The sequence below is a fragment of the Aulostomus chinensis genome, chromosome 12, assembly GCF_037954235.1.
Source record: "Aulostomus chinensis isolate RoL2024-O1b breed Wild chromosome 12, RoL_Achi_v1.0, whole genome shotgun sequence".
Taxonomy (NCBI): Eukaryota; Metazoa; Chordata; class Actinopteri; order Syngnathiformes; family Aulostomidae; genus Aulostomus; species Aulostomus chinensis.
Window position 1 is genome coordinate 22,619,947 of NC_141331.1, and position 23,809 is coordinate 22,643,755.

Here is a 23,809-nt window from a genome sequence, read left to right on the forward strand (position 1 = left end):
GGACAGGACTCAGCGGTTTTCCTCCACCTCAAGGAGGAAAGCCACTCCTTCCAGGACGATCATGTCCAAATCCTCGACAGAGAGGACAGATGGTTTGAAAGAGGAGTTAAAGAAGCCATCCACGTCAGGATAGAGAAACCATCTTTGAACAGAGGAGGTGGACTGCGACATTTCCTTTCACCTATTTACAACCAAGTCCTTTCAAAACTTCCCCAAAGAGCTCAGCTGAAAGACCCATGTGGAACGGCTGATGCCAGCACAGCCCATTAGCATCTGAGTGGTCGGTGAAACTCCCTAACGACCACCCCTGAAACTCCCTGACACCGCACAACGACTGTCGTTTGGGGAGGCCAGGTGAGTCTCGGGAGGGTCGTTTCCACCACAATAGCACTGACCACTCCCACATAGGTTTATAAGCTAGAGTTTCCACACTCTTCACTAGAACTGAAGAAGCCTCTCGGATGAGAGGTGAAACGTCTTCAAGATAAACTTACGTCCAGTTGACCAGATTTTACTTCGCTTCGATATAGCTAAGCAGTATTGTTCATTTTCTGTGTGGGCTGTGACTGATGATTTCTGTATGTCTGTGCTGTTTCAGTTTCACAGTAATTCCTCGGGAAATTTTCTGGAGGTAAATCATCTGCGTCCAAGAGTTTTTGGGGAAGTGTTTGGAAGTAGCCCGTGACAATGTGCTACATAACATATTAAGTTTTCATCTTGCAGAGCATTTTTAATTAACACTTTTCTGAACACTTTATTAAATGTAAATCACTGGAAGTGTTTGCTCAATTTTATTTTGTATTGTCGGTGTGCATTTCCTGTCCTGACAGCAGTTAGAGCTAAATAAAAAAGGGCAGAAAAATAACCAGTCCCTTAAATGGTAACTAGCAAAACCACTCTGAATGGTTCAGAAAAGAAGGAAGTCTTCTGCACCTGAGAGTAGAGCCTCCTTTGGAAGCAACCCTACAGAGCAACAAAACTGTCTTGGGATTGGTAGTGATACCTGGACCTCCTGTTTCCAGTCTCCCGGGCCTTCCTGTCCTCTTCTATCAATGGGGCTATTACCTTTTCTGTGGTGTCAATCAAAACACTGAAAGTTGGCTCCACAATGAAGTCTATGAAGCCTGCAACCACACAAGTACACAGGGCAGATGGGATAGACAGGTCACAACTCTATTAATGCCATGCCAGTGTCACCAACACTTAAGTCAGTGGTAGCAGTAGTATCTACTACTTGTCCTCCATACTCCTCACCTGCCTTTGGTGCATTTAGTTATGGTTTATTGATGATGGTTCTCACCTATTTGTGACTGGGCAATCATAGTAGCTTTGCGGTCACACAGAGGAGAAAAAGGAAGGCCAAGTTCAACTTCTTTATCTCCCTGGAAAAGAATTAACATGGTGAAATGGGCTTGTGTGTGTGTGTGTGTGTGTGTGTGTGTGTGTGTGTGTGTGTGTGTGTGTGTGTGTGTGTGTACTTGTCTGAAGAACTCTTCCATCAGACTGTGAGTCCAGCGGTAGTGCAGCGGCCAGGCTTTTGCAGGATGACTGATGTCCGCAGCATGAAGCATCAGAGACAAAACCTTCACTTTGTCTATACTGCAAAGAGATTGATGATAATTTGATTGAAAAAGGCTTTGATCAGTGAAAAAAATAATTAAGAAGAGAAACATGGAAATGTTTGACTTAAAAAAACACCTCAAATATAGAGCTTAATAATGCAACACTGCAATGAAGAGTATCTATGACACTCCTAGAGAAGCATTTGTTTTACTTTCACTGAGAGCAACATGGGTAAAAGCAGAGTGTCAACTGTCTGATGACAGCATCTGCCATACAAACATTAGCTGAGAAGCACAACGGCTTCCCCCTCCATGCTTTGACCATGGAGGCGCTGCCAGAGTGTCTGGACTCTTGTCAGACAGTATTATTTCTGTGAAATCCGGGGCAGAGAAAGACCCATCTGGTTCAGCAGTCTGGGTGACCTTATGCTGGCCATTTAATCCAACTCCCACTGATGATCTGGTTATCCCAATCAGATGGCTGAGCCACACACAGTCTGTTTCTATTGAGCAGGCTGCCAGGATTAAGCAAGGTCTTTAAATCCTGGCATGATTACAAATTCAAAACTGAATTTTACTTAAATCTACATCAAATAAATACCATAATGTGCATTAACTTTAATGTCAGGTGGACTTCAGTTGTTCTTTTCTAACAAACCAAAGTACAGTCTTGCCAAGTATCCTATATATGCCTACTGGATATTCAAGTCTAGAAAGAAACACATTATTTTATTTTTTTATGTACTTTATAGTAGACAGAATGGTTAAACAATCGACCCATCATCATTATTGAGATAAAGGGACATGACAAGATTTGTTATGTCAAGAAATAATTTTTGCCTCCTCCATTTTCTGATTATTTTACTTAAACTATTTTGCCTAAAAGACAGGCCCCTGATCTTGCTGAGACAATACTTGTTAAAGGATGTGTTTAGTGTAGTGAGATTAAAATAGAAATTAGACAATCACACAATTCATTTTTTGGTGTTAAGGAAGATAAAAGATATTAATTCTTTAAAAGAGATGTAATAATCAGACAAGGTTGAAGTTAATGGCAGCAGATTGAATATTCCAATAAGAACAAAACACAGCTGTACATTGGAGATCAGGTGTCACTGACCCATGTGTCTGTGTCAGGATGTTCCTCATTGTCTTGATCTGTTGGAAGTGACAGGACATATCTGTGGCCATCACCATCTCTATCACAAGAGCCCTCAGTTCCCTGTCAGAAAGCAGTGCACACAATGAATTTAATCAAGTATATAGGTATTGACTAGTCAGTAATCTGTGTGTGGGGACCTCTACCTCCAGTCATCCTTGTTCAGATTGGCAAGGATGTTCATGTCCTCCTCTGCCATCAGCCTGTAGGCAGCACTGACGTGGTGGTTCTCAAGCACTGACCTGTCATTGTACAGGATGGCCACCTCGGATCTACACACACACACACACATATATATATAGATATAGATATAGATATAGATTTATAGATATAGATATAGATATATAGATATATAGATATATATACACACACATACACATATATACATACATGTACTGTATATATGTATGGATATACATATACACACATACATATTATATATAAATATACACACATATATATGCACACACATATATAGATATATAGACACATACACACAAAATTCTGAAAATGTGAGTGACACGTTTGTTCTTACACAAACATTTACGAAATCTCTAGCTCAACCTTGTTATGTGTTTTGCTTATTCAGAACTCTTCAAAGACTAACATTACTGAAGCACTACAGAAAAACAGATGAACATATAATACCAAATATTACACATTATGGACCCAACTACAAACATTTCCGTGCAACAATTGTTGCCACATTTTGGCAAGCCTTATAATAAGTTTCACCTAGTCTTGTTTTGAAAAAGGCACAAGTGTACTTAAGTGAGCACAAGTTGCTAAGTTGTTGGGGGCATTTAGGCCCCTGGTAGCGTCAGCCAAGACAAAGAGGTGATAGGGAAGGGACCAGACAAAGAGTAGCTAAAAAGATCCCAATGATGATCAACACAGTTCCACCAAGTTTTCCTTCCCCCAAACATGGGTCACCAGGGAAACCCTCTGGAGCCAGGCCTGCGGGCAAGGTTCAGAGCAAGTGCCTGGAGACCGGGCCTGCACCCATGAGGCCCGACCAGGTACAGCCTGAAGAGGAAACATTGGTCCCCCCTTCAATGGGCTCACCACCAATGGGAGTAGCCCAAGGGGTGGGGTGCTGTGTGGGATGGGTGGTAGTCGAGAGCAGAGACCTTGGTGCCCCAATCCTCGGCTGCAGAAGCTGGCTCTGGGCGTGTGGAATGTCACCTTTTTAGTGGGGAATGAGCCTGAGCTGGAGCGTGAGGTTGAGAAGTTCCCTCCCTTCGCATTCGAAGGAGAGAGGGTAGTACCCCTTCACCTTCGAAGGCAAAGGGAGACTACCCTCTTGTCCACCAGGTTAAACTCCAACGTACAAGCACTGAGCTGAGGGGAAACAAGTATTACAACCCCTGCCCATTGCCACCAGATTTGAAGAGAGTACAACCCCTCTCCAGAGGACTGGCTGCCCTTTGTCTCTGATTCTGTTCATAGCTTTTATGGATAGAATCTCTAGGCACAGCCAGGTTGTTGAGGGGACCCCGTTTGGTGGCTACAGGATTGGGTCTCTGCTTTTTGTGGACAATGTGGTCCTGCTGGCTTCATCAGGCCATGACCTTCAGGCTCTCGCTGGATCGGTTCACAGCCAAATGTGAAGCGGCTGGGATGAGAATCAGCACCTCCAAGTCAGACTCCATGGTTCTTGCCCGGAAAAGGGTGGAAGGCCAACTTTGGGTCGAGGATGAGACCCTGCTCCAGGTGGAGGAGTTCAAGTACCTTGGTGTCTCTGTTCACAAGTGAGGGAAAGATGGCTCATGAGATCGACAGGCAAATTGGTGCAACATCTACACCCATACAGACTCTGCATCAATCCATTGTGGTGAAGAGGGAGCTGAACTGAAAGGCAAAGCTCTCATTTTCCCCATTCCTACCCTCACCTATGGCCATGAGCTTTGGGTAACGACCAAAAGGACAAGATCGTTGGTACAAGAGACTGAAATGAGTTTCCTCCAGAGGATGGCTGGGTTCTCCATTAGAAATAGGATGAGAAACTCTGCCATCCAGGAGTGGTTTAGAGTAGAGCCACATCTGCCCAACATTGAGAGGAGTCAGATGAGGTGCCTCGAGCATCTGGTTTGGATGCCTTCCAGACACCCAGGTGTTCAGGGCACATCCAAATGGTAGGGGGTCTTGGGGAAGACCCAGGACACGTTGGAGAGACTATGTCTGTGAGCTGGCCCGGGAACGCGTTGGGATCCCCTGTGAAGGGCTGGATGAAGGAACTGGAGAGAGAGAAGTCTGGGTTTTTCTGCTTAGGCTGCTGCCCCCATGACATATAAGCAGAAGAATATGGATGGATGGTTTGATGTGTTCCTATGTGGAGGTATGCAATGTCTGAGTTATTTCTAGTTTGTTTTCTAAAGTAATTAAAACTAATTATGGCAAAAAAGAAAACTAGAAGATATCAACCTTCAACTATATCTTACACTATTAGCTGTATATTCTCTATAATGGGATTCCTCTTGGGTGCACAAAAAGCTAACAGAATGGAAAAAATATTCATGTTGCCACAGAATTCAACAACTCCAAATAATGTCATTATGTTTGTTCAGTTTCTTCTTTGTCATATTAGAGACAAAAAACAAACAAAGGCATGCAGAGGAAAAAATAGCAGTACCTAGTATGGATGTGGAAATTGTTGGTGGTTCCTGTGTGTTCAAAGTCGTGAATTGCTGCAGCAAAAACCATGGCAAGAATCTCAAGCTCACTAAGCCAGTGCTGTACCCACGCATGCATGCATGCATGCACGCACGCACATACATGCATGCGCACGCGTGCACACACACACACACACACACACACACACACACACACACACACACACAAAAGAGGGAGAAAGGACAGATCAAACAATTGTGTCACATAGAGGTATTTTAGTATGATGATGCAAAATTTAGTAGTGGTTGTGCTGTCCTAAGTTAAAAAAAATAATTCAAATAGGTTAGTAAATAAATGTTTTTAAATAAATACATTTATAAATTGAAGAAGACAGTTTCTTTTTTGTTTTGTTTGTTTGTTTGTTTTTGAGAAGTCAAACATATTTCAAATGAAAGCCAGCCCCACCCCATACACCATGTAACATATTATGGGACAATTGAGACTGGAGAGTGGAATTTCTTCATCGGGTCCATGAATGGGATACCATAGCTTTAACCCCTTCAATAGAATGAGACATGGATGACAAGGCATAAATCCCTTCCCTAGATATCGCACACCATCACCCCACCTAGTCCCATTTGCTGACAGGATTCAAACTGTGAAGTGGTATTCATATCCTCCTGCTCTTATGATGAGGCATCCTCAGGTACCTAAATTAGGGGAGCAAATCAACAGGTCTTGTAATAGAATTTACAAGGGATACATGGATTCTGGAATGAGATTTGTTTTTAGCTTGAGCGGCCTGACCATGGGATGTGTCTTTTGACAAAGTTGTTTAAGAAATGAGAAGAAACTCATTGCACCATTTGGGGTTAGATAACTTATTGCCAGCTGAAAGATAATCGCCCATGCAGTAATTATATCAATAGGAGGCTCGTACCTATTTGCTTGGTTAAATCCAGGTGGCAACTTTTTTTTTTTTTTGGCCAGGCAGTGTCCCTCTTTTCAGTAGAGGAATACTTTATTTATTTATTTATTTATTTATTTAGAGATGTTTGAGTGAGAAAAGATCCAGTAACCTAGCACAATTTTGGAGAAACTCAAAGACTCAAGACTCAAAAATTTTCTTTGATTAAGAAAATGAAAATTTCCATTGAAGAAAAGTAGAATTTTATGCTTTTATAGTCTGTCAAGTATATTTGTTTGACAGAATATCGGAATCGACAAAAATCGGAATCCCGCCAACATAAAAAAAATCAGAAACAAGAATTGGCTCAGAAAAAATGCAATCAGTGCATCTTTACATCTTAAGCTCAATTACTGGACCTAGGCTGAGTCAAGAGGCGTGCCTAGGAAAAGTTCACAACCCATCAGAGGCAATGTCCACATAACAAACACATCTATGCTCCCCACGAAGATATTTGGAGAAAAACAGATGAAAGATCAAGTTCTTGCAGAAGATGTTGAACAATGAACAAGCTGAGCCAGCTCCATCTCTCAACAAAGACAAAGAACACTGATACCTGCCTACATTTGGCATTTAGCACCCACAGAAGCACAGTTACATACAGGTTGTACTCAGTTCAAGTGCTGAATGTGATAGAACATCTTCCAGTGATGTACTCCTTGGTTGACAAAACTTAAACAACACCCTGTTGGTGCTTCTTTTGCAGTTCAGAAAAAAATCCTTTGGCTCTATCTGGAGCAAGAGAGTGAGAGAAATGTTTTATTGTTTCCTGGTCCAAGAAGATCACGGACATTTTCTGCAGCACCTCTGTGAGGACAATGACATCACAAAACAGTGGTAGAATACAGGTTGAAGGTCCATGTATTTTAGATCAGCCCTTCATCTCTTTCTGCCTCCTACTATAATGCAAGGAAAAGTGCTTGTCCAACAACTTTCATCTTAGAGATTGGGATATGCCTTTCTTTCCAGAAGAGGAAGGATTGAAAGGCTCAGGAGACATGCAGATACAGTGGGGCTACATTCCAGTCATTAACAAAAAGAAATTAACTTTGATTCTTTTCAGAAGGGGGGGCACGGTGGTCCAGTGGTTAGCACTGTCGTCTCACAGCAAGAAGTTTCCAGGTTCAAGTCCCGGCTTGGGCACGGGATCTCTCTGTGTGGAGTTTGCATGTTCTCCCCGTGCCTGTGTGGTTTCTCTCTGGGTACTCCGGCTTCTTCCCACCATCCAAAGACATGCAAATAGGGACTAGGCTAATTGGATAGTGTAAATTGACCATAGGTATGACTGTGAGTGTGAATGGTTGTCTGTCTATATATGTTGGCCCTGTGATGGACAGACAACCTGTCCACGGTGTACCCTGCCTCTCGCCTGAAAGCCGCTGGGATAGGCTCCCCCCGCGACCCTTAACAGGAATAAGCAGAAGAAAATGGATTGATGAATTGATCTTTTCAGAAGCTTCTACAGTAGCTGTTGGAGTTGTGGCGTACTTCAGAGCTGTTGACACTGAAGGAAATTGTCATGTCAGATTTGTCATGGGGAAGTCAAAATTCGCCCCTCATCCTGCAAACAACATTCCATGTCTGGAGCTCTGTGCAGCTGTTGTATACATTTCTATAAGAGATAAGATGGACCTTGAAGTAGATGCTGTTAAGTTTTTCCATGGACAGCAGGATTGTGCTTGGTTTCATAGATAACTGCACTTGAAAGTTTTGTATGTATGTTTCTAACTGAGTAACATGGATCAGGGGTGTCAATCCAGTGAAGGGCTGTGTGGCTGCAGATTTTCATTAATTTCATCCAAGCAAAAGCAACACCTGATCCAAAAAATGAATGAATGCCGTGTGGACACAGCTTAGTTGATTTAAGTCAAGTCAGGTTTTGCTCAGTCAGAGTCCAGAGCCTCAATTCACCACTGTGGGCCTTGACACCTTTGGGCAATGGAAAGTGGCCATGTGGAGGGTGATCCCAATTTTAGGTCAACCAAAACCTATTTGTTGGAGGTTGTAAGGAGATGAGATTTAACACAGATAACACAACATTCACCAAGTTCCTCAAAGATAATGCATGCTCCAGGATGTTTGATCCTCCTGATGCTTGGGAGTGAGTGGCTCCAGGGAGAAGCTTATTAGAGGTGATTGACACATACATTACTTCTTAAGGCTGGATCAATGTGACTGACAGTTGAATTTCTGAGTACTTTCATGGCAGAGATGATGGCAATCAAGAACTCAAGAATCCTTATGTCCATCTCCACAGACCCAGATATTCCTACCATGCTCACACTAGCCATACAGCTTACTCAGAGAATAAGTGCTATTTCAGCCGCTTCTGGAAACTTTGGCTCAGTTCCGTTATATGCAAAGCAGTGGAAACAAGTTCAGTGTCAGGCTGACACATTCTGGAAATGATGGGCAGGAGAATATCCATCTACTCTACAGAGCCATGGAAAGGGACAAAGGATGAGCAAAATGTCAAAGAAGTTGGCGGTGTTTCACTGAGAAAAATGAAAGGCAGATGGGACTGTTTGTGAAGGCATGGCCAGGCAGACACAAAAAGGTATGTAAGATGGAGATACAGATTGTGAAAGACGGAACAGCCAAAGTGTTTTTAAGACCAGTCTCAGAAATTGTTATCCTTCCGTCAGTGACTTTATGAAAAGACTCTTAGAATGTTGTTGCTACTGAAAATTCCATTTCAAGTTTGGTTATATGTGTTGACATTTATTTGTAGTGATAAAATGTATGATATCAAGTGTGCTGTCTCTTAAGTCAAATAAATAATTTACATAGGTTTGAAAAAGAAATACATGAATTATGTCAATAAATAAGCACGTCAACCAGTTAAAAAGATAAGAAAGTGGACTTCTATTGGGTTTAGAAAACAGCATCAGAGTGAACGGTCTCTCTGCTCTGCTATCCATCTAAATGTTCAGTTTTTTCTGCTAGCTTCTTTCCCTCTCTTTTCAGTTGAACTACAGCCAAGACAATTATATTTGTGTTGCTCTAAATCACAACAAAACTTATCTCATCACACTGTACAAGTACAGTAGGTCTAGCTCCTCACCCCTTTAATTAATTAACACTCAACAATTCTCCCTGAGCAAACACATCTTGCAGCAGTGGTAATGAAAACCTTCCTTGTAACAAGCAGGAATGTTGAGCAGACCCAGGCTCAATGGGAATGGACATCTGCTTGACTGGTTGGGGGAAAGAGAGAAAGACAGATAACAGGAAAAGGAAGATATGGAGAAGGTAAGGGAGGGACAGAGATAAAGAGAAAGAGACAGGAGGGAGAGAAAGACAGAAGGATGGAGAGCACAGCAAACCATGACAAAATTTAGCTACCAATAACCACAACTTCTACTGGTTACTCAAGCAACCAATTTCAGCATAATAGAAGCAATTATGTGCAAGCAAATACAATACTAATGTTAATGCTAGTACAGCATTGAGAATACTAATATGAATACTACTAGTAATGATAGTGATACTGATGCTAAGAGTGGCAGCTTGAGCCTATTCAGGTCTGTAGCATCCTCCAGCAGTATCAGTCAGGGATCTGGAAAGTGGAGAAGCGCAAAGGCTCTGGAGAAGAGGTCAAGTTCGTAACAAGTATGAGAACAGGAGGACAGAGAGGAGGACGAGAAACAGTCTAAGCCTATAGTAGCACATCTAAGGGCTAGCTTAAGCCAGCCCTAAGAACAAGCTTTATCAAAAAAGAAGTAACCCCGCATCCTGGGGGCAAAGGGTTCCTACTGGATAGTGGGGGACTATTAGCTCTGTCAGATAAAAAGGTGCCCGATTATTGATAGCTTTTTGTGTTACGCGGAGAATTTTTAATTCCATTCTGAATTTGACAGGGAGCCAATGCAGAGAAGCCAGTACAGGAGAGATATAGTCTCTTCTACTAGCTCTGCATGTCAGTGTATGGGCAGCAGTGTTTTGAACCAGCTGGAGAGTCTTTAGGGACTTATTGGTGCAGCCTGGTAGGAGGGAATCATTGTGATTCAGCCTGGAAGTGACAAAAGCATGGACTAATTTTTCTGGATCTTTTTAAGATAGGATGTGTCTGATCTTAGCAATGTTATGTAGATGAAAGAAGCCAGTTCTGGAGATTTGTTTGTTTGTGGGACATGTAGGACGGATCCTTATCAAAGATAATTCCCAGGTTCCTTATAGTAGGACTGGAGGCCAGGGTAAATCAATCCAGGGTACCTGTATTATTAGATCGTGTTTCTAAGGTGCTTTGGGCCCAGCACAACTTCAGTTTTGTCAGAATTTAGTAATAGAAAATTGTGTGCCATCCATTTTTTCATGTCCTTTTGACAGGCCTCAAATTTAGTCAGCTGATTGGCTTCATGTGGATGCATTGATAAGTACAGCTGCATATTGTCTTCATAACAGTGAAAATTAATTGAGTGTTTCCTTATTATGTGACCTAATGGAAGCAGATGAGTGACTCAGACAATCAAGAATTACAGAGCTTTATTTGTGGTATAGCTAAATGTTTTCTAGTTACGCTTATGCTTTGGAGATTGTTTGTCTGTAAGTGATATAAACTGAAAAAGAATCACCATCACCCATAATCCGTCCATTTTTAAGTGATGTCATTATAGATGCTGTTTGGTTAGCAGTTAGCTTACTGCAGTAAGTGTTAGCAACTAACTGAGGGTAGTAGCTACTTCTGTTTCATATTTCAGTGTATTGTGACTGTAACTGTCTTATTTAGTATATTATCATTTATATTAATTAGGTAAAAGAAATCGTAATCATTATAGTGTGTGATATTTACTGTCCATGTAAATATGAATGCTTGTATATCTGTTTTATTCATCAGTATTTCAGCTTTACAATTGTCAAAAAACCCAAAAGATCAGTAAAATACAAGACCAGCAAACCTTTTGTGTTTATTGGAGGACAAGACAGGCAAGACTTGAGTGTTTATTGGAGGACTTTTTGGATGTTAATTTCCCTGTCTAGCTTTGCACAAGATTATGCAGTAAACCTGTACAGAACAGGTATGTTTGTGTGTTATTGGCCTGTTGTTCGAACTTCATATCAAAATTCTACATGTTAGTGTTCCTGAGGCACTCAACAGTTGAATCAGCTCCCTACTGCTCTAAAATCACAACAGCCCTATTACTATGTTTCTAACATTGCAAAGTGAAAATTGCCTGCTGGGAATAGAACTCCCAGTTCTTATGAAAAGATCATCCAGGAAAGAATTACAGAATGAATTTCCCAAGAAGGATAGATGTAGAAATGCAAGTGTTTACCATGAGTCCAGTGTGCAACATCAGGAAGTGGGCAGTCTGAGTGACATCAGCAGCATGGATAAGGTTGTGGTAGGGGTTTCTGTGTTTGCTGTAGCCACTCTCCAGAGCCTCAACAAACTGCACAAGAGCCTGAACTGGGATCTGAACATAAGTCACAAGTTAGTACAGGTATGGTGCAGGCAGTACAATACTGTAGTACTACACAATTAATAGCTTAAATTATATTTCTCCATAGCTGACAGAAAACATGAAATGCCAAACCCCACTTCAACCGAATTGCAATTATTTACACAATGTGTTACATTAATCTGATTCATCTGTTCATGAACCGCTTTACTTGTTTATGTATGAACATAGTCAAAGTCCAACCATTATGCCATAAATTGGACAAATTATAATACTCTTCGATGGAAGTGTGCTTGTATCTGAATTATGATCTCTGTCAATTTAAGAAACTCACAAAATATACATACCAGATCAAACCTGTACACATGTAGATTTTTGTGGTTAAGCACTATTCATATGTATAAGTGATTGAGCTTAACAATGCTGATGAAAGGATGATATTGAGCACACTTGTGAGTGCATGCTATATAGATCGGTAGACTGTGTGCGTGTGTGTGCGTGCATGTGTCAGTGTTGTTTTTGGCAGCCATTTTAAATTTAGTGTTTGTCTTTTAGACTTAAATGCTTATTATTTTTCGTCACATTTTAGTCATTTCTATATGTGATAGTTTTAATTCAGTTCTAGTCAACGAAAACTAAAAAAGGTTTTAGTCTAGTTTTAGTTAAAAAAAAGAAGTATAGGCTTTTAACAAATTAATTTTGCTCGATATGTATTGGAGATTGCTGTTGGGCAGAAACCCTTAATCTCAATATTTCAATTGAATTGCTGCCCAAGTTCGTCATACAAGTGTCACACATCAGTTGTGAAAACAGAGTGTGAAAACAAATCTACAAGTTTAACACATGGCAAAACATTGTGAGTTTGTGGATCACCTATTTTCACCAATGATTACAATAATAAAGGAATGGTTTTAGTCATGCAGGGTTTCCACCCAACAGCAGACACTGAGGATTATGCATCACAAAGGTGAAGTAGTAACAGAGGCATCAATATTCATCACTCCAAAAAAGCCAAAAATAAAAACACTCATCGTGGCCACATCTCCCTTTGCTGTGCATTAGTGTTTGTTGCTGCTGGATTATGTTCAAAATAGTCCATATCTCTTCTTGTCCCTTCTGACCACGAGCCCCTTTGTTCAAGCTGCTGCCGTGGTCTAATGTCTGTGACGAGTGACTGCAGGTGTGTTGAGCAGAATGTGCGCTGCATGCCAGGTGGTGGGCGTGACCAAAGGATGCAGCAGCATTGCAGGTACTTTTTAGGTGTTAATTGACAGATTCCACGCACAATAAGCAGAAATGTCATGCATTTTGAACGTCTGACAGACCGCCCACTAACATTTTCATCCATTCTTGTCTCATCAACGAAAACTCACACACATCTCGCCATGTTTTAGTCATCAAAGAGCCGTGTTTATTTTGTCACCATCTCATTATCATCATGCAAAAGAGGGGTGTCAATAAAATAATTTTGTCATAGTCATCATTGACGAAAACAACACTGGTGTAAAAGTGTGCTTCAAAAACTCAATACAGGCTAATAATGTAATTGCAAGATTCAAATTGCATAATCTGTGCATCTTGATTTTGTAATTCAAAAATGTTAAGTCAGGCTGCACGGTGGTGCAGTGGTTAGCACTGTGGCCTCACAGCAAGAAGGTTCCAGGCGCGGGATCTTTCTGTGTGGAGTTTGCAAGTTCTCCCTGTACCTGCGTGGGTTCTCTCTGGGTACTCCGGCTTCCTCCCACCGTCCAAAGACATGCAATTTGGGGACTAGGCTGATTGATACTGTAAATTGACCGTAGGTATGAATGTGAGTGTGAATGGTTGTTTGTCTCCGTATGTTGGCCCTGCGATGGACTGGCGACCTGTCCAGGGTGTACCCCGCCTCTTGCGGTGATGCTGGGATAGGCTCCACCCCCCGCGACCCTTACTAGTAAGGAATAAGCGGAAGATGATGATGGAAAAATGTTAAGTCACAATTATAACAAATTCTATGGTTGCATTGAAAATGCTTGTGCTTGCTTTTTGACCACTGAAAAAACAAATGATTAAAAAGTGTTGGTTTTGAGGGATTATTGTCTACACATTGTTATTAGCCTTGCAGAGTAACCTCGTGATCTGCTCTTTTATAATGTTTTTTGACAACAGTTGGGGCTCATTAGAGAGAATCTTACTATCATTTAGGATATTAAGTCAAATCCAAATATGGTCTATAGTCTTTTATACTGAATATCTGGGGTTACTTGTCTTTGGTCTTCCCTTGACCTGAGTAAATTCACCTTGCTATATATGCTGAGGCTTCCTCAATCAGGCATTCAGTTGAACCAACTTGGTCATTCATAGTAATACAGCACCAGAAAGGTTACTTTGTTTTTTTTAGCTCAAATTACAACGTTTGTCAATTACTGAGCATATGGATGGATAAAGAATTTTAAGATTATACTGACTTGGTTGTCTGTTGTTTGTAGTTGGGGGCTATGGGGTGCCATTCACTGAAAGTTAAATTTTCATGGCTGACTGTTTTTGCATGAGCCACAGAAAAGTGACACATAGTTTAAAAAATATCTTTGAAGGCTAAGACACTACTTTGTGAGTACTTGAAAGGCAGACTTTTTGTTTTGACACATCTGTCCAGATGACAGGGTATTGTCTCTCACACAGAGGTCCACCAGTTTCAGGGTTGTTAGCTTATGTAGGACAGTCATTCTCTCAGGAACAACATCATCACTTTACTCTGACTTAAGCATGTACTCAGCGCTGTTTGTTTACCTTCACAAAGCAGCCTTATATCTTTGCAAGGTGCTACACAAATCTCAATTATAACAATAACAACAACGATAAAAATAATAATAAACAACACTATAATTCTGCCCCCACATGCATGGCTCGACACAAAGTGATAAGATAGCTAAACAGAATTACCAGGCACTGAAAGAGTCCAATCAATGACTCAAAGGTAAAGTAAAGTTGATGGCTCTTTACTTATCTGCTTAAATGTGCTTTTGTACAAGTGCATTTCCAGCAAAATCTGTGAAACTAAAAATAAAAACAACAGAAGCTGTTCCCAATAAAATATGTAGAAGCTAGCTTAACATTACACATTTTGACGGATGCCCCAAACCTCCAAATATGATGCAAAAAACAGCAAATATACATTAACTCTCACTCATAAAGGCAAACTGGCCATATAAACTCATAAATAAAGCTTCTCCAGTGTCCAACACAGGTGGGTGCAATGGATAGAACAGAGGATTATCTGGACTACCAAGATGTGCAAAATCCTAAAACCAAAATGGCTTGTCTCAAATGTTACCCCATTTATGTGATCACAGTTAACTAAAAAGAAAATCACATTTAACTGACAGCAACTGACATCAGTCTTCAAATTAAATACTAGAAGTGCTCCAATTTTCTTTTCCCCCATGTAACATGACACTCCCTGCCTGGTATTGAACACAACGTCACTATCAATTTATCAATAAAGGTTCATAGACTGAAGGAAAGAAAGTAAGGATACTGGCTCAAGTAAGGTCATAAAAGTTCATTCTTCGGTGACCTTTAGTTCAAGCTTCCTGACTTTGCTATCACAGTCTCAGTGGGCTTATCTTAATCTCTTAGTAGTACCAAGTCTCCTTCCTTGATGTCAGGAAATGACAGTCCTGCCATTTGCTTCTAATGTGGAGAGTAGAGATATTCCCGCTTCCATCACTCCCAATCGGCATTTGCCAAATGTTGGAATTGTTTCAACTGCTGAAAGGGGAAGAGGGTCGAAGACATTTTAAGTCATTGTTGGAGTTAGAAGGAAGGGTGAATCTGCATCAGTTGAGATGGGTGCAAGAGGTCTTGCACTGCGATAACTTCAGCCATAAGAGCTGAAAGTACTTCATGTTAGGTTAGGGACTAATCTGAGAAAATATGGAATCAATCCATCTTGAGGTTACTCTCATCCTTCCCCACACTCTACTGGGGTGGGTTAAACAGGCATGTACATGAAATACATTTTTTTACTGCCATGACCCAGATGCCATTCACATGAGTAGCTCCCTCAGTGAAGACTCTGCTTTAATGTTTAACTCTCTCATTGTCAGAGTGGCAATATGGCTACAACTTAGAATGATGAGAGATCTTTCTCCTCTATTTCAAATGAAGCATGCTGGAGCCAACCACTTATTCTCAGGAGCATCAAAGGATTAGTTTGAGTTTCCTCAGGGGCTATTTTTAGTTTTTTCAGGAAAAATTACACAGTTTGCAAAATTATAAATGCAATCATTACAATAAATGGGTGGCCAAATTTGCCATTGTTGACAAACTGAGATGTGTAGATAAATGACAAATAATATCCAGTATTCACAATAACAGCTTCATTAGTAACAACAGCAGGCCACTTCAAAGTAGGAAAACAAATATATGCAGTGATGGAATTGATTTACTATTAACAGGTAACTTATTCAAATCTGATGGTGCTTTAAATCTAAAAGCTTTTAACAATCATTTTTTAGCACAGGGGTCATATAAATGAAGCTGGGTAGAGTGTTGAACATAAATATTTGTTGTACAAGACACAAAATACTGCTGAAAAGAAGAGATAGTTGAAGTGAATGTATTTGAGATAGTTGAAGTGAATGTATTTGAATATAAATCGAAACCAATGAATGTGTCTCTTACCATTTAATGAAAGCCATTTAAGAGTATTGTACATTGTGCAGTGATGTGTGAAAAAGGAAAACAAGTACACATCTAAAGAGTATGATTTAGGCTGTGTCAAGAGGAACAAGATGTGATTAATGAGCAAACAAGATCAGAGTAGTCCATCGTTCGAAGCATAATTAGGGCCTGAGCCTGAAGGTACTTCAGGCGAAGACCCTATAATGTTTGTTTGAGCTACAATTTTCTTATTAAATGTAAAGTAATTCCAAGAGTGCTGTAAAAGACAGATTCCATAGTTGACTGCCTCATCATACACAATCTACATGTAACTTAAATAAGAATTCAGAGTCTGGCCAAACAACAAGGTATCCAAAGTTATCAAATTTTGCAGAAATATACCATCCTTGCAGTACATTTCAAAAGAACCAGGTTTGGATTTAAGGTTCTGTCTGGTACCAAAAACCAAAGTAAATGTTTTTGTTTTGTTAAGTAAGAGTTTATTGTGTGATAATCAGTCCTGTAAGATGATAAATCAGACTAAGGTGAGATCTAAATTTGTGGAAGGTCAGACTTTGATGTATATATAACATGTCACTGGCATGAAAAATGAATGTGACAATGAAACATGATGGCAAATCATTTAAATAAAGAGAAAAGAGAGGCAGACCCAGAGTTGACCCCTGCAGGACACTCCTTTGTTGAATCAGCAGATCAGATTGATTTCTATCTATGACAACACAATGCTTTCCATTGTGAACTTAAGTAAAAAGTGGATTATTTGAAAGGCCAAGACCATGAAGTTTGTTTTAAAGTGAATATTGATCAAGAAAATTGAAGGCTTTTGTCAAGGCAATCAAAATTGCACATGCAAACTCATGATCTGCAGCAGAGAACACATTTGTACATTTAAGAAGTTAATGTGAAAATTGACAATAAATGTTATTTTTAGAAGATTACAAAAAATAGCAGGAATTTTTCAGTGCTTATTGGTATCAAGTAAATTCTGCACTTTGTGGAGTGGAGTGATAAGTGCACATTTCCAGACTACAACTCACAGGTAGACAAAGATAGGTATAACAAATCAGCAATGGGTACATAAGGATGTAAGTAGATGGTTTTATCATTATTAATGGGATTCATCAGAGGTTGTGTTCATTATTTATATGAACATTTAAAAAAAAAAAAATACTAATGGTTTTGATTGGGACGGCACGGTGGTGCAGTGGTTTGCGCTGTCGCCTCATAGCAAGAAGCTTCCGGGTTTGAGTCCCGACTCGGGCACGAGATCTTTCTGTGTGTGTCTGCATGTTCTCCCTGTGCCTGTGTGGGTTCTCTCAGGTACTCCGGCTTCCTCCCACAGTCCAAAGACATGCAATTGGAGACTAGGCTAATTGGATTCTCTAAATTGACCGTCGATGAATGGTTGTTTGTCTCTATATCTTGGCCCTGCGATGGACTAGCGACCTGTCCAGGCCCCCCGCAACCCCTAATAGGAACAAGCTTCTGCTTCCAATGGATGGATGGTTTTGTTTAGAAGACTAAATGAACTTTTTTCAGATTGATCTCACTGCCACTGACGGGAAAATAACCACCATGACAAACAGAGCAAATCCTACCTACTGGTTCAGTGCCTCTGTCAGACAAATTACACTCCATGTGTCTTTGGGTGAATGATTGATTGACAGGCTGCTTTTTTGTTAATAAGATGTTAACATGTCAATGCGGACCCTATTAATTATTGACCTGTAATGTATATAAATTGGATTCTTTTAATCACATTAATGTAGGCCTACTTGAACTGTGCACTGTGCAATTATGTTATCAGCATATTGGACTGGTATCGGTAGACACTCAGTATTAAATGATCAGAATTTTATTGTATCCATTGTATCTTCCCACAATTGAAAGCAGGAGCTACTGTCTTCCTTGAACCTGTTAATTACTGATACTATGCATTGATGATATGAAGCTGTGTGTACCCTGAACCTGTTGATGAGATCATAGCGGGTAAGAAGGTCATAGACCAGAAATTTAAGGGCATGGTCTCCAGTGGCATCGTGGAAGGAAAAAACATCAAACGACCACTGATCCACCTCCTGGAAAACAATTAGAAAGAGTCACATATTACACCACCATGTAATAACCCCTGAGGTCAAGCTGTCAGCCCCATTCAGTCTAATTCAGTGTGAAGTATCTTTTAAGCCAGTAGAGGGCAGTGTGCTAAAAGCAATTGAACATGTTGGCGGTGCAATTTGAAATGCACACCCAGTTTCATTCACTTTAATCACGTTAGTTAATATTATGATTAAAAGTTTTTAAAAAAATGAAAAGAAATTATGATGATGTTATTTTCCAAATACTCTATTTTCTCTGTGCTTGTGCATTACATGAGAAGCAAATGTGCAGACAACAGGAAAAGAACTTATTTAATAGATTTTTTTCTTTTTTCTGTGCAAAAAATCAAGATGAAACGTAACATCAGGTCATATGTAGTTGAAGACTTAATTTCTTATATTCTTCAGGCTCATTTCACATTAAATTTGAAATAACATCAATGAAAATGCATGCAAAGTCTCAGCTTTCATCTCAGCAGATTCATGGTGCTCTTTGAATCTGTAGAGGAAAGTTTTAGAGAGCATGAATCAATCCCTTTGACTTCTTCAATCAACTTCTTACTTTTTTCTTTTCCAAATTCTTTATCTGTTTACCACCCTGATTTCCCCTCAGATTCCTTAAAACCATGTATCTATTGAAAACAATTTTTGGGAGAACTAATTCATTGTTGGAATAAAAAGGAAATTATGCAATTTGTTGTTGATGGGACTGCAGCAATCATATATGTGTTAGATTTACCTTAAGAGCTGTCAGAGCCGTGGGAGGGAAGGTAAGATTGGCCATGTTCGATGTTCGCCTATACATCCTGATGTCACACACACACACACACACACACACACACACACACACACACACACACACACACACACACACACACAAAATGTCACATATCTATGTACAAAATCACATATAAATGTACACAGTTGCATGAATATGAACGCTAATCTTACAGACCAGCAGCATTCCTCCTCCACAGTTTGTAAGCAAGATGAATTGTTTGTCACCATGGTAACTGTGGTCTAAACACAGAGAGAGCAATGCCTTGCTGCAGCAGCTTTTTTCCTTTATTTATTTCACGTGTCATTAGGCTGCAGCTGATGAACTGATACCTTTCTATGACTCTAAGTTATTTGGACTGTAATGATATTGGACTTCATAGTTTCCCTGTTTGATATCAATGTCCTCATACTAACATTATTATACCTTGAGTTTACCCTTGTAATCAAATCTGTGGTGAAGCAGACCAGATGTCCTCGGTTGTTTGATTTGAAGAAGTTGATAACTGTTTTCTCCTCTGCCCTTGGCCACCCTCAGACCTCTGCTCAGTGTCAAAATAATTGACATGACTTAATATTTGACACATTAAATGTTTCTTCTTCTTTTTTGCATGTGACAAGAATTACATTTAATTTTAAGAAATCACATGTTAGATATGGCATAAACTTGGTTAAATTTCTGAACATTCCTGCTAAGACATCTATAGCTATAGCTAAAACTATTTCTGACCAACATGAAATGACATGTTTCTAAATTTGTTTCCAGATATAAGATTTGAAAAGTGGGGGTGGTTTGGAAGAAAGTTTGTTTATTGTCCCCTGGGGGACATTGAAAAGATAAGACACTTGCGCTTACAATGTTTACAAGGTAGTAAAACATACTTTTTTTGAGCCTGTTTTATTTTTTGTCATATTAATTTTTTAAATCTCCCTCTCTATATTATCTTTTATATATTTATATGTAACTGAACTGAATTAACTGAGACACAAAACAAAAGAAAAACAGCTTTTACAACTAAAATATTGTTGTGGATTGTGAATGAAATGGTTCCAAATATTACTTTATCTTTATCTGAACTAAAGATCAACAAAGCACCTTAAAGCAAACCACAAAAACCAACCTCAGCCTAAACTATATATTGACAGCTGTGTCTATTGAGATATATCTCCTTCTGTGCTTGCTGCTAGTGTGGTTGCTTTTTTTTAAGTTAGGTTGGCCGAGATTAAGAGTCTCCACACATGACCTTATCTTTTAGTCTCCTTTTGATCGACTATTTTCAGGAAACTATTTGTATATGCTCAAAGTCTCTTGTGTAAACATACTCATTTGACATTTGCACTGCTCTATCTAAAAATCCAGTCTCCCTTTACTTGCTCTTTTTATTTCATTTTATGAGGTTTGTCTCCATTTTATGAACTATGCAAAGCACTGTCTTGTTTTGTGTGTTCATGCATAAACCAAAACCTTCTCAGTTTTCTAACAGCGTCATACCTAGTGGTAATTGAATAATGTGGCTGTACATATAAACTAATAGTTGGTTGACTTATTTTTAAGAGAAACAGGTTTTGAAAACAAAACCAACATATCATCAGCTTTTAAGTGACATATTGAACTCTTAAATATCCTGTTACTTATTTAAATATCCTGCAGTCACAGAAAACCATTATTATTCATTCACTTGGAGTTGGGTTTTGTGCACCTGTTAAATGTAACTCCAATATTTCTTGTCTTCTTGCACAGTTTTTGCTCTTTACTATCTCCCGACTGTTTGGCTGATAAATAATGATATTATGAGAGTCTATCAATGGTTGAAATGAATGTCACTTGATGATGCATGCTAGATACAGTCTGCAGCCATTCTTCACAACCTTGTGGTTTATATTTCAAAATCTAAATCAATAGACAGCAGAAGTTGACAAGAACATTGCGGTGCACACCCCTGTTGAAAGTCATTTTTAATTACTTATCAGTGCATTACACAAACTGGCTAAATGTGCAATGGTTATGTTGCCATGGTTAATTATAGTTCAATATAACTGGAACACTTATTTTGAACAGTGCACCCCAAAACGCCTCAGGACAACAAATTTCTATTTGTGCTTTAAAGGTTTTGTACAAAATGCTTTGCATTGGCTGCTAGATTTACCTCTCTACAAAAATGCCAGCTTGCACTGCGTGGACAATGCTCCTAAATCTTGGCTTCTCTTCTGGGCGGCGTTTGGTCATACCCATCTTTCTGCTGAAGGTACATGCCAACCAATCACGCACTTCGCTGGGCACTGACTCTACCTGTAAGTCACTGAGCTCATCTTCTGTATCCAACAGACGCCTGCAGAGAAAGACAGTAGTTAAAGTAGTGAGAGCTGAAGATTTATTTTCCACATTTCCAGCCATCTGCTCATCCGTCCTACCTTGTCTCATCCGTGTAAACAGCATCCAACATGGTAGCAGCAAGCTGAAGGTTCCTGCGGAGCTCCTGCAGGTCCACGACACCATGGTCCATCTGCTCCAGGCCCCTTTTCAGCCTGATGACACAAAAGCCCAAAATCTATTTGTGCTTACTTTGACATTACATGCACGCCAAGACATATAACAAGATACAGAGGAAATACAAGGACAGGCTCACATATCTCATATAGCAACAAAATTAAAAACATGGATCAATGGTTTGCAGACCGAGAAAGGCTTTGTTGATCATATCTACTTACACAAGGAATTTGTTTCCTCTCTGCCCTCTCAGTTCACTTGGAAAAATAGAATGGGAGCCAGAACCTTTAGCTATCAGGGTCCCCTCCTGCGGAACCATCTCTCAGTTTCAGTCTGAGCAGACACTATCTCTATGTTTAAGAGCAGACTTAAGACCTTCCTTTTTGATAAAGCTCATAGTTAGGTTTAGCTTAGGCTAGTCCTTTGCTATGCTGCTATAGGCGTACACTGCTGGGGGATGTCACACGTGTGCTCTGGGCTTCTCTCTCCTCCTCTCTGTCCTCCTGTATGTGTTATACATATATCAGGAAATTAGGATCGGGGGAGCCTGCCTGTCTGGATGGAACCCATCCTATGGGCTATGTCTTCGATTCCTGGGGAAGCTGGTGTGTTGCGTACTTGACACCACTCTCCGTTGAGGATATCGAGGACTTCTACTTGTTTGGATTCATGGTTGTGGGCAAGACGACAGCTGCCACCAAATCTGGATCTCCACACCTCCCCGTCATGATTAATGAGGTTGGCAAAGCGGTACAACAACTGACTGTGTGAGTTCATGAACTGACACGCAAAGTGGAAACCAACTTGGAGGAGTTGATTGCTCTGCAAAGAGGTTGATGTTGAGAACCAGAAATATAAAAGAAATAAAGTATAATACAAATTGGATTGGACTGCAAGTGAAGATGGATTGGAATGTGTGCTCCTCTGCCCCAAACCCAAACACAGCAATCTTAAGCAGGGTACACCCTGGACAAGTAGCCAGTCCATCGCAGGGCCAACACATATAGACAGACAACCATTCACACTCAATCATACCTACGGTCAATTTAGAGTATCCAATTAGCCTAGTCCCCAATTGCATGTCTTTGGACAGTGGGAAGAAGGTGGAGTACCCGGTTGTCTTGGTTGACGCGTCTCTGCAGAGTGGCAGACTGGGCTGGTGGTCCCCATCTTTACGAACAGGGACCAGATGGTGTGTTCCAAATATCGGGGGATCACACTCCTTAGCCTTCCCAGAAAGATCTATGCTAGTGTGACAGACAAATACCTGAAACATACTTTAAATCATGGTGCTATATTTACTCAGGGTGCTGTGCTTACATCAGTGCTCACGTCTTTCTTTCATCATGCAAGATGATACATTGCTCTCTTAAAGTTATTTTGCTGCTGTCCCTCAAATATATGAAAATGTTCTCCTCCCCCACCTGTCTATATACCTGCAACCTCTTTCCCCAAGAGTCAGATTTTCACCATCTCTCCCTGTTTTCTGTTTAAATAGAGACAGTTACAAGGCATCATATTGTGCATATTCAACATTCATATATTACATATTTCTAAAATTATTTTAGATGAATAATTGTCAGAATCTTTGCAGTGGGTGTCAGTGCATATGGTTGTCTGAGCTGTAATGTATGTTTTCAGACATATATTTCAGAGGGAAATGAGTGGGAGAAAAGACATCTCTGGAGGGGATTATTAAACTTCCAGTTTAATACAGAAATGTCCACAATCTTAATTTAGCTGGTGAATGAGGAAAATAAAAGCAAATGTACTGCCGTAGCTTGTGTGAATGTTCATAGTTTTACAGGACACATTGCATTTCTGTCCTAATGACTATCACTGTGGTAACTGTGGTAAATCTGTTTTACACGGATAATATTTCTGCCATTTTTTAAAAATTACATTAGCCCCTTAAGGATCACTGCATTTTTCCAGTGTTTTTTGTTAAAACCATGCCATGCCAACATTCAAAGCAGCACAGTTGCCACATAGTTGCCTTTGTTCATCCCAGATCCCGGGTGCTGCTGGAGGAGGCTGCAGACCTGAAGAGGCTCAAGCTGCCACCCGTAGCTCCACCTGC

The 23,809-nt window shown here is 40.1% G+C and overlaps 1 protein-coding gene across 6 annotated transcripts in view; it reads right to left on the reverse strand.

Moving 5' to 3' along the window:
* pde1a (phosphodiesterase 1A, calmodulin-dependent) overlaps positions 1–23,809 on the reverse strand; it is a 111,920-nt gene that overhangs the window by 35,721 nt on the left and 52,390 nt on the right. For 3 of the 6 annotated variants that reach the window (XM_086220808.1, XM_086220807.1, XM_086220812.1), the window contains 11 exons: positions 21,654–21,767; positions 21,389–21,571; positions 19,204–19,270; positions 18,330–18,446; positions 11,578–11,718; positions 5,354–5,454; positions 2,868–2,993; positions 2,683–2,784; positions 1,479–1,599; positions 1,301–1,382; positions 1,004–1,124 (listed from right to left, as the gene is read on the reverse strand). In XM_086220808.1, the coding sequence (XP_086076934.1) occupies positions 1,004–1,124; positions 1,301–1,382; positions 1,479–1,599; positions 2,683–2,784; positions 2,868–2,993; positions 5,354–5,454; positions 11,578–11,718; positions 18,330–18,446; positions 19,204–19,270; positions 21,389–21,571; positions 21,654–21,767 (1,275 nt within the window). The remainder of the gene's footprint in view (positions 1–1,003; positions 1,125–1,300; positions 1,383–1,478; positions 1,600–2,682; positions 2,785–2,867; positions 2,994–5,353; positions 5,455–11,577; positions 11,719–18,329; positions 18,447–19,203; positions 19,271–21,388; positions 21,572–21,653; positions 21,768–23,809) is intronic. The other 3 variants (XM_086220809.1, XM_086220811.1, XM_086220810.1) reach the window with 3 other exon arrangements.